At 34.9% G+C, this 12,149-nt stretch overlaps 1 protein-coding gene across 5 annotated transcripts in view; it reads left to right on the forward strand.

Moving 5' to 3' along the window:
* The first annotated feature begins 304 nt into the window (after positions 1-304).
* Positions 305-12,149, forward strand: part of LOC132714717 (probable serine/threonine-protein kinase roco8) — a 31,847-nt gene continuing 20,002 nt past the window's right edge. For 4 of the 5 annotated variants that reach the window (XM_060697628.1, XM_060697629.1, XM_060697631.1 and 1 more), the window contains exons 1-3: positions 305-721; positions 3,681-3,815; positions 10,658-10,716. In XM_060697628.1, coding sequence (XP_060553611.1) covers positions 457-721; positions 3,681-3,815; positions 10,658-10,716 — 459 coding nt within the window. In that variant the 5' untranslated portion in view covers positions 305-456. The remainder of the gene's footprint in view (positions 722-3,680; positions 3,816-10,657; positions 10,717-12,149) is intronic. The other variant, XM_060697630.1, reaches the window with a different exon arrangement.

Genomic DNA, 12,149 nt, shown 5'->3' on the forward strand with positions numbered 1-12,149 from the left:
TCAATTTTGTCACAAGTCATAACAATGAATTGGCAACTTAAAGATTTCACAATTACAAAACGCCATGACTCTATCAAGTTATAGGCCAGTATTTACAATTTTTTGGCAAGAATCTGAGCCAGGGCGCACTTGTGTTAAAATTTCACATTTATCTATTTAGATCTTACTGTCATAAGAATTTCAGAGTTAATATTTCAAAATAAATGTACATGTATTATGTTTTTATTGCTTATTTATCAATGAAAAATACACCACAAGCTCTTTAGCCAATTACAAACAGGCAAACATTTCTGACCCAAACATTAAATACATGTTTCTCAAAAGGTGGATGAGAGAACACAAATGTAAACAGGGATACTCTGATTGGCTAATGATAATCTAATTATTAATTTTTGAATATCTTTATAAATTGCCTGTCTCTTAGATAGTGAAGATATTAATTCTTATTATTCAGACATGATACTCCCACCTGAAATCCAACAAATGGATCAGACTTCTATACAGTTATACAAGCAATTATTGGATGAGGGTTATGAAGTTGTTTACAACATTCGTGTAGTAGTTGTTGGACATAAAGGTGCTGGCAAGACAACGTTAACGAAGCGTCTGTTTAATAGAGATGTTGTTATCGGTAAGGAAGAAAGCACAAATGGTATTGAGGTACATGTGGACAGATGTAAAGTTTTGCTAGAGAAAGGACAATGGATAATATCTGAAAGTGGTAAGTTTAAGCTTTCTGTGTTGATGAAATACATTTGCTTATGAACTTTTATTAAGGTCATGTTTCATGGAGGATGTCTCATTTACAAAATTAATGTTTAATGAAATTTAAGGTAGAATTATTCTACTTATTTCTTAAGAATTTTTTTTTTATAATACTCAGTATTTTTGAACAGTTAAGATACATGCATTTTAATATAGGCCACTTATATATGTACTCATGACATGCTCAAAGATGTTTAATTTTGGATGATTCATTCCTAAAAATTGTGTTGACAAATGAATCATTCATATGTAAATAATTAGTGTTGACATATGAATATTTCATGTGCAAAGTAAAGTTGGTTGGGTAGATAGTGCATATGCTGGTGCCTCACAATCAGAATCAATCATGTCTGCAATGAGTACTTCCTTTGTTAGCATTTCTGAATAGGAATCTTTATTTTCATTTTTGGCTCAACTTTTTTGTGAGGAAAAAATAGAGGTATTGTCACGTCATGAAGGCGTTGCCTTTCTCGAAACTTTTACATTGATCATAGCTTTTTCAAGTTCTTAGCATATTGTCTTCATACTTGGCCAAAACAATCATTGGGACCTTCAAGTAGACCAAACCCAACTTGATCTACATTCATAAATAACTTTGAGTTTCAAGGTCAAATGTGTAAATTTTGCATAATTTTGCTGGTTTTTGTTTCAGTTCTACGGAATAGTGGCAACATATAGGGATCACTTCTCATTCGTCTGTCTGTCCATCACTAAACTTGTCCGGACTTCTCCTCATCCACTATAGGTGCAATTTCATCCAAACTTTACAGGAATGATCAGTATCAAGTCTAGTTGTGCATATCATTAGCATTTTCCAGTTTAATGATTATTATCAGACTTCTCCTATTTCACTATTCCACTGAAGCAATTTCAATGAAACCTTACAGAATTGAACTGTAGCTCAAGTACTTGTGCATATTACATAGGTTTTCTGGTTGAATTTTGGTTCAGTGATTTTTGTCAGAGTTATGGTCCTTTGATTATTTTTAGCTCACCTGTCAAAAAGTTACAAGGTGAGTTGTTGTGACACTGTGTTGTCTTTGGTCCGTCGTTGTCAGTCCGTCAGTCTGTGCGTTAACTTTTTGTGTCGCCTTGAAAAAGGCGACATATAGGGATTACTTTTGTCGGCGTTGGCGTTGTTGTCGGTGTTGGTGTCCCCTTAAGCTTGTCCGGAGCATAAGTCAGTCTTTATAAGTCGGATCGACTTCAAACTTGGTATGCATGCTTCTTATAATGACCCAGAGTGCAGTGCGCAAGAACCGGTACTCTGCACTTCTTAATTTTTGAGTTATTGCCCATTGCTAAATTTCATACATTATTTTTGTCCGGGCCATTTCTCCTAATGTATAAAAGCTATGGACTTGGAACTTCATAGGTTGATAGATCTCATTAAGAAGAAGTGCAGTGCACAAGAACCTGTACTCTGCATTTCTTATTTTTTGAGTTATTGCCCTTTGTTAATTTTCATACTTTATTTTTGTCCAGGCCATTTCTTGTAAAGTATAAATGCCATGGACATGAAACTTCATAGGATGATAGATCTCATTAAGAAGAAGTGCAGTGCACAAGAACCTGTACTTATCGGCACTCCTTATTTTTTGAGTTATTGTCCTTTGTTAATTTTCATACTTTATTTTTGTCCAGGCAATTTCTCCTAAAGTATAAAAGCTATGGACATGAAACTTTATAGGATGATAGATCTTATTAAGAAGAAGTGCAATGCACAAGAACTGGTTATGCATTTCTTATTTTTGAGTTATTGCCCTTTGTTAATTTTCATACTTTATTTTGTCCAGGCCAAATTTCCATACTTTATTTTTGTCCAGGCCATTTCTCATAAATTATAGAAGCTATAGACTTGAAACTTCATATGATGATAGATCTTATTGATAAGAAGTGCAGTGCACAGAAACTGCTGCTCTGCACTTATTATTTTGTTGAGTTATTGCCCTTTGTTAATTTTCATATTACATTTTTGTCCTGGCCATTTCTCCTAAACTATATTGTTCACAAGGCGTCACTTCCGACTCGCGGAGTTCTAGCAAATTTAAATGACTTCTCCTCCAATACCACTTGGCCAAATTTAATGAAACTTGGCAGGCATGTTTGTTGCATGAATCTACCAAAGATGTTAAAGAATTAAATACCTTGAAGAACTCTAGTTGCCATGGCAACCAAAAGAGTTTATTCTAACAAATCTTAAAAAAACTTCTTGTCAAAATCCACAAAACATGGAGCCTTGATATTTGATATGTAACATGATCTAGTGGTCCTCTACAAAGATTGTTCAAATTATGCCCCTATGGTCAAAAGGGGCCCGCAATGGGGGTTACTCGATTTGTAAAAAAAAAGGTTTTAAAAACTTTCTTGTTAAAAACCACATGGCCTACAACTTTGATATTTGGTATGTAACATCATCTGGTGGTCCTCTACAAAGATTGTTCAAATTATGCCTCTTGGATCAAAAGGGTCCTTCCCAGGGGACTTATCGATTTTATTTGCTTACCATGCACATAGTGCAGGTGAGCTATTAGGATTGCCCATCATTTTCGTCCGTCTTCTGTCGTCCGTTAACAATTTATTCAAACGACATCTTCCATGATACCACCAGACCAATTTTAATGAAACTTATCAGGAATACTCTTTATATGAAGCTTTATCAAGTTTGTTAAAAGAATGCCATTCCATGTAAAACCTGGGTTGCTATAGCAACTAATGGAAAGCACTTAAAAATTCTCATACTTCAAAACGGGAAAGGCTAGGGCTTAGATATTTCTCACATGACATTGGCTTGTTGGTTTCTATAAAGCCTATTCGAATTATGGTCTAGAGTTGAAAATTGGTCTCTGATTTGGGATAAAATATAATAATTAAAGTCAAAAATCCCACCAGCCCAGCTCTTTTTCTTCTTTCAGATAAGAAACCCACAAATGCAAGTAATCGTTTAGTAAAACTTTTAAAAAAACCTGAAACCTTTACTGGATCTGATTTGCGGAAAATGGAAGTAAACAATGATACCGTTGAAGAGGACTCATTTGAAAAAGGTGGAGGTATTAATTTTAGTATGATTTAGCATATCTTATAAAATAATTCATTACAGTACTTTTAAATAGAACATTAGGTTATCAACATATTAAAAGATATAAATATGGAGTAATAAACTGAATGATATATTTTGAATTTGCCGATCCCTGTTTGAATCCTGATAGTACTGGTAAACTGCTTGACAGCCTACCTAGGAGCAATGTGGTGGCTAAACTGTGCTTTGTCAGGTTATGATTTTTAGCTGGACTATACAAAGTATATGGAGAGCTGTCATACTCCTTCCCTGCGTTGGCGTCCATATTTCAGATTAAAGTTTTGGTGCAGTAAAATATTTTTTCACTATTACTTTTTCATTTCTTAAGGTATTAACTTCAAACATCAAATATATGTTCCTTATCATCAACCACATCTTATGTGACAAGGACGGTTCATAACTCTACTTTTAGATTTATCTCCCCTTGAACTTACAATTTTCATTAAAATATGTTATTTTTCACTGTTACTTATTAATTTCTAAAGGGATCAACTTCAAACTTCAAATATATGTTCTTTATAACAAGTACATCTTATGTGACAAAGTTAATAACTCTAGCACCAATTTATATTTATCTCCCCTTAAACTTAGAATTTGCCTTAAAAAAACTATTTTTACTATTACTTCTTTATGTTTTCTTAAAGGATCAACTTCATACTTCAAATATGTGTTCCCGATCATCAACCACATCTTATGTGAGAAGGTTCATAACTCTTGCACCAATATTTTAAGATTCATCTCCGCTTGAACTTAGAATTTTTCTTATAATATGTTATTTTTCACTGTTACTTATTTATTATGCCACCGCAGCATCTGCGATGCGGTGGCATATAGCAATTCACCTGTGTGTTTGTGTGTGTGTGTGTGTGTGTGTTCTATAGATTATATAGTGAACTTAAACAATCTTCTTGTCAAAAACCACCAGCCCAATTTCAACCAAACTTAGCAGGATTGATCCTTGGGTGAAGGGCTTCCAAACTTGTTCAAAGAATTTCATTCCATGCAGAAATCTGGTTTTCATGGCAACCAAAAAAGGAATTATAAGAATAAATTAAAAAAATCTTCTTGTAAAGACCCAAAAGGCCTAGAGCTTAAATATTTTGCATAATGCATTGTCTGGTAGACCTCTACCAAGATTGTTCAAATTATAGCCCTGGGGTCAGAATTAGCCCCGCCCGGGGGTCATTGATTTTTACTATATGTACATATAGTAAAAACTTAAAATACCTTCTTGTAAAGACCCAAAATGCCTAGAGCTTAGATATTTTGCATAAGGCTTTGTCTGGTAGACCTCTACCAAGATTGTTCAAATTATAGGCCTGTGGTCAAAATCAGGCCCGCCCCGGGGGTCATTGATTTTCACTATATGTACATATAGTAAAAACTTAAAATACCTTCTTGTAAAGACCCAAAAGGCCTAGAGCTTAGATATTTTGCATAAGGCATTGTCTGGCAGACCTCTACCAAGATGGTTCAAAATTATAGCCCGGCCCTGGGGTCAAAATCGGCCCCACCCCGGGTCATATTGATTTTCAACTATATGTACATATAGTAAAAACTTAAAATACCTTCATTGTCTAAAGATATACAATTAGAGGTTTGATAATTTGGTATGTGTTTATTATTCTATAGGTACCTCTACCAAAGTCCCATATCAAAATGCATAAGGCATAATTTTGCCTCTAGTGTCAAAAATCAGCTCTGCCCGGGGGTCATAGGTTTTCCTAAAATGTATATAGTAAAACCTTTCTAAAAAAATTTCTTCTAGCAATTGACAAATGCTAGAGGTTAGATATTTTGCATGAAACATTTTGTAGTGAACCTCTAGCAACTTTGTTCAAATATAGCCCTGGGTCAAAATTGGCCCCGCCCTGGGGGTAATTGATTTTCAATAATATACATATAGTAAAAAATCAAAAATATTATTGTCTGAGGTACAAGGCTTAAAGCTTTAATATTTGTTATATGATATCATCTATAGGTACTCCACCAAAATTGTTCAAATTTTGTCTCTAGTGTCAAAATTAGCCATGCCCTAGGGGCATGGTTTTCCTTATAATAATATAGTAAAAACTAAAAAGGTCATCTTCTCCAAATTTACAAAAGCTAGAGTTAAGATATTTTGCATGAAACATTGTGTAGTGAACCTCTCTAGCAAGATTGTACAAATTATAACCCTGGGGTCAAAATTGGCCCCACCCCCGGGGGTCATTGATTTTCATTAAATACATATAGTTAAAAATTAAAAAATCTTCTTGTGTGAAGGTACAAGGCTTAGAGCTTTGATATTTGGTATATAATATCATCTATGGGTCCTCTACTGAAGTTGTTTTAATTATGCCGCCTAGTGTTAAAATTGCCCTGCCCCAGAGACGATAGTTTTTCTTAATTGTATAAAGTAAAAACTTGAAAAATCTTCTTTTCTGAATTGACAAAGGCTAGAGGTTAAATATTTGGCATGAGACTTTGCGAAGTGAACCGCTACCAAGATTGTTCAAATTATAGCCCTGGGGTCAAAATTTGTTCCGCCCTGGGCGTTATTGATTTTCATTATGTACATATAGTAAAAAAATATTTTTGTCTGAAGGTACAAGGCAAAGAGCTTTTTTTGTTTGCTATATCATGTCATCTATAGGTCCTCTACCAAAGTTGTTCAAATTTTTGCCCTGGTGTCAAAATTGGCCCTGCCGGGGGGCAGTGATTCTCATTATGATGTACATATTAAAAACTGAAAATAAAACAAATGTTTTCTGAATTGGAGAAAGCTACAGCTTAGATATTTGACTTGAAATGTTGTTTGGTGGACCTGTATCAAGATTGTTTTGAATTAAACCCTTTGGTCAAAATTTTGCCTTGCCCAAGGGGACATTGACCTACTTTCTTGTCATTTGATGTACAGCAATGAAATTTTGACCATGTGCACAGTTTTAGTTGTAAAATTGAACTTTGATATCAGGTGACCTTGATTTTGATGATGTGACCTACTTTCTTGTACTTTTATGTACAGCTATGAAATTTGAACCATGTGAACAGATTGAGATGTAAAGTGAACTTTGATATCAGCTGACCTAAGTTTTGACAAAGTTTCTTTCTGTGTTGTCCTTTGATGTAGTCATGAAATTTATGCTGTGTGAAATATGACCTTCACCACCAAATTCACTTTCTTTTATTTGAATAACAATATATTTAACCACTTATCTGATAATAAGAATTAAATAGGTCAGGGCTCTATGCATTATGACAATCTTCAGTTGTATAGAAACAAAAAAAAATATGTTTCTACACTACTATTTAGTGTTGTATTAATGCGGTGGCATAGCATTTTTCACAAATACAATCTTGTTTCTTAAGGGATCAACTTCATACTTTAAATATATGTTCCTTATTATTAACCACATGTTATGGGACAAGGTTCAAAACTCTAGCACCAATATTTCAAGAATTATCTCCCCATAAACATAGATTTTCTTTACTTGAAAAGGTTATTTTTTAGTATAACTTCTTTTGTTTTAAAGGTACATGTATCTACCTCAATCTTCAAATACTTATTCCTTATCATCAATTACATCTTATTTGACAAGGTTCATAACTCTTGAAGCAATATTTTCAGATTTATTTCTCTTTGAACTTAGGATTTTCTTTAAGACTTCTTATAACATGTATAACTTCTTTACTTTTTAGCTCACTTTGTGACAGGGTGAGCTTTTGTGATCGCTTTTCGTCTGGCGTCCGGCGTCCGTAAACTTTTACTTTAAATGACATCTCCTCATAAACCACTAAGCCAGTTTCATCCAAACTTCACAGGACTGTTCCTTTGGTGGTCACTTTTGAAAATTGTTCAAAGAATTTAATTTCATGCAGAACTCTGGTTGCCATGGCAACCGAAAGAAAAAACTTTAAATATCTTCTTCTAAAAAACCTAAAGAGCTAGAGCTTAGATATTTGGCATGAAACATCTTCTAGTGAGTGTCTACCAAGTTTGTTCAAATAAAAGCCCTGGGGTCAAAATTGGCCCCGCCCCAGGGGGTCATTGATTTTTCCCTTTATGTATATAGTAAAAACTTAAAAAAATCTTCTTTTAAAGAACCCAAAGAGCTAGAGCTAAGATATTTAGCATGAAACATCTTCTAATGGGTGTCTACCAAGTTTGTTCAAATAAAAGCCCTGGGGTCAAAATTGGCCTCGCCCCAGTGGGTCATTGATTTTTCCTATATGCATATAGTAAAAACTTAAAAATCTTCTTTTAAAGAAACCAAAGAGCTAGAGCTAAGATATTTAGCATGAAACATGTTCTAATGGATGTCTACCAAGTTTGTTCAAATAAGAGCCCTTGGGTCAAAATTGGCCCTGCCCCGGGGGACATTGATTTTCCTTATATGTGTATAGCAAAAACTTAAGAATCTTCTTTGAAAAGACCCGAATAGCTAGAGTTTAGATATTTAGCATGAAACATCTTCTAGTAAGTGTCTACAAAGATTGTTCAAATAAAAGCCCTTGGGTCAAAACTGGCACTGTCCCAGGGGTGTCATTGTTATCAAACCGAGTCTGCAATTCTTATGTAATTTTGTTGGGATTAATGCTTCCGAGGGATCACTTTGTTTCCAGAATTTTTTAAATATATGTGTAAAGAAAAAACTTAAAAAATTTTCTTTTAAAAATCCAACAAGCTAGACCTTAGATGTTTAGCATGAAACATGTTCTAATGGGTGTCTACCAAGTTTGTTCAAATAAAAGCCCTGGGGTTAAAACTGGCCCCGCTCCGGGCGGCCTATATACAGGTTAGCGACTTCAGGGCCATCATGGCCCTCTTGTTTAGGTATCTTCTTCAAATTTCAAATTTATATTCCTGATCATTACAGTCATGTTGTTTGACAAGATTCATAACTCTAGCATAACTATTTCCAAAATTATATCCCCTTGAACTTGGAATTTATGTTAACAAATGTTTTTTTACTATAACTTAAACATAATTATACGTTTATTTATTTTTCATGTCCCACAAAGTGGGGAGCATATAGTGTTGCACTTGTCCGTCCGTCCGTACGTCTGTCTGCCCGTACGTCACGAAATCTTTGTGAACGCAAATCCTCTTAAACTGGATGGCAGATTTTGCTTAAACTTCCAGGGATGAACAACCTTAATGTGTAGATAGAAGTAAAGGAAGGAATTTTCACTGCGACCAAATTTAACAGAATTATGGCCCTTTGTTGATTTTTTATACTATATACTATGTAGAAATTTTGTGAACGCAACTCCTCTTAAACCGGATTGCAGATTTTGCTTTAACTTCCAGGGACGAACAACCTTAATGTGTAGATGGTAGTAAAGGAAGGAATGTTTGCTACGACTAAATTTAACAAAATTATGGCCCTTTGTTGATTTTTTCACTATATACCATATAGACATTTTGTGAACGCAACTCCTCTTAAACCGGATGGCAGATTTTGCTTAAACTTCCAGGGATGAACAACCTTAATGTGCAGATGGAAGTAAAGGAAGGAAGTTTTGCTGCGACCAAATTTAAAAGAATTATGGCACTTGGTTGATTTTTTCACTATATACCATATAAATGTTGTCAGTGGGGGCATCCATGTCCTTTGGACACAGTCCTAGTCTTTCATAGTTTTGTCTTCCTTACTGTGTCCAGTATTTTATTAGTCAAGCTTCGATGTCTCCTGAGACAGCTTTTTGTTGACCCTGCTTGTGGTGACCTTGACTTACTTGTCACTTTTGGCATATAATTTGGTGTATGTGCATGCGTCCGTTCGTTCGTCCGGATTTGTGTGGTCTATATCTTGCTCATTTTTTAGGGCTTTGCGCAAAACCTGTGTCCGTAGCGTTGCTTCTACATGTGTGACAGGAAATTGGAATATGATAGAACTTGAGAAAGATCTACTTTATAAATAGGCGGAGTGTCACACAAAAATTGCATGTGTTTTTAGCAAAGATCAAGGTCTAATCTCAGGGTCAAAGGTCAAATAACAAATAAAGACATTCATTTGTGAGTATTACTGCTAAATACATGAATTAATTTTGATATAACTTAGAACAAAATTTCTCCATTGTGAGTTGACATGTCTTGCGCAAAGTGAATGTCAAGGTCAAATGAAAGTATTAAAATTTGTTTGTCCCCATTGAATCTTGCTTATGCTTTGAAGTATTATGCTTAATATTCTGAGGATTTTTGTCAAGCCTGCTTGTGATGAACTTGACATAGTTGTCAAAATGGCTGTTCAGTTTTTGTGTGTGTGTGGGTGCGTCCAAGTTTGTCAATGCCATAACTTCTTAGTGCATGCAGAAATTTTCAAGTAACATGAATTGAGTTTTTTAGGCACAAATGTTCGTCATTAGACTTTTTGTCATGCACTGAACCACATCACCGGTCAGAGGTCATGGTCACCTAAGATGATGCAATGTCAAGATTTTTCCTTGGGTTAAAGAAAGTTGTGTTGTGCACATCTCACCTATGTATCATCATTCTTCTTGATCTGAAGATTATAGGTTCAGGTTTGAATTTAGAAGAGCAGGCTTGACGTTTTACCGTAGGCATGTCTTTTTACTCCATGTGAATTCAAGCATTAAAGGAATATAAAATTCATATGGAATTGAAATAGCTAGAATTAACTTAATTGTTCTCAATATTTTATAGCCTGAAATAATCATCAGTTTAGCAGGAAAGTCGCCAAATGACATTGACAGTGTTTGTTGGTTTGATCAAACAATTTTACGAATATTAAGTGTTTGACTGAGTGCCTGAATTCTGTTTTTTCTTGGGGTGCTTATCTTATGACACCATTTTCCTTTAACTTGCAGCTGACAAAAAAGATGTTAGTGATGAAACAAAAAAAAGAAAGCTTGCTAAAGATTGGCAGGTATATTTAACATACTGTTATAGTAAATAATAGGATTTTTTTTGGTATGATGATTCTTTAAGTTACCATTGTAAGTAATGCATTTGCTGTAAGCCTTTTTTCTCACATGTGTCAATTTACGATTTGTAATAGATTGTATCTGTACTTTGTGTCAGTTTTGATTTTATTGTAAGTTCATCTTTTGAAAGCGCACACAGTGATGATATGACTTGTTAATATTGTCGTCAGTTTCTCAATATATTCTCAAAAAGCAGCTTTGACTGCACAATAGCATCTTCATTTTCAATTTGATTTAAACAAGCATACACAAACTATAAGCATAACTCTATCTTGTCTATTTTTGAAGTTATTGCCCTTTGTTCATTTTTTATATGCCCAAAAGGGCATATTATGTTATACCCCATGGCGTCCTTCCGTCTGTTAGCAATTTGGTTTCCGGAGCATAACTTAAGTTCCATTTGGCCCACAATGTTCCAACTTCATAGGATGATTGTCCATATTGGGTAGACGACCCCTATTGATTTTGGGGTCAAAAGGTCAAAGGTCAAGGTCACTATTACCTTAAAACTTAAAACAGGTCCGTCCGTTAGCAATTTGGTTTCCGGAGCATAACTTAAGTTCCATTCGGCCCACAATGTTCAAACTTCAAAGGATGATTATCCATATTGGGTGGAAGACCCCTATTGATTTTGGGGTCAAAAGGTCAAAGGTAAAGGTCACTATTACCTTAAAACTGAAAACAGGTCCGTCCGTTAGCAATTTGGTTTCCGGAGCATAACTTAAGTTCCATTTGGCCAACAATGTTCAAACTTCATAGGATGATTGTCCATATTGGGTAGAAGACCCCTATTAATTTTAGGGTCAAAAGGCCAAAGGTCAAGGTCACTATTACCTTAAAACTGAAAACAGGTCCGTCCGTTAGCAATTTGGTTTCCGGAGCATAACTCAAGTTCCATTTGGCCCACAATGTTCAAACTTCATAGGATGATTGTCCATATTAGGTAGAAGACCCATATTGATTTTGGGGTCAAAAGGTCAAAAGCCAAGGTCACTATTACCTTAAAACTTAAAACAGTTTCCAGAGCATAACTTAAGTTCCATTTGACCCACAATGTTCAACTTCATAGGATGATTGTCCATATTGGGTAGAAGACCCCTAATTATTTTGGGGTCACAAGGTCAAAGGTCAAGGTCACTTGTACTTTGATACTGAAAACAGTTCTGGAGCATAACTTAAGTTCCATTTGGCCCACAATATTCAAACTTCATTGGATTATTGTCCATAATGGGTAGAAGACCCCTATTGATTCTGGGGTCAAAAGGTCAAAGGTCAATGTCTCTTTAACCTTAAAATTGAAAACAGTTTCCAGAGCATAACTTGTGTTCCATTTGACCCACAATATTCAAACAAGAGGTATACTTACTTGTGTCCA

This window comes from Ruditapes philippinarum, unplaced genomic scaffold, assembly GCF_026571515.1.
Source record: "Ruditapes philippinarum isolate M1 unplaced genomic scaffold, ASM2657151v2 ctg3580_1_1_1_1, whole genome shotgun sequence".
Lineage (NCBI taxonomy): Eukaryota > Metazoa > Mollusca > Bivalvia > Venerida > Veneridae > Ruditapes > Ruditapes philippinarum.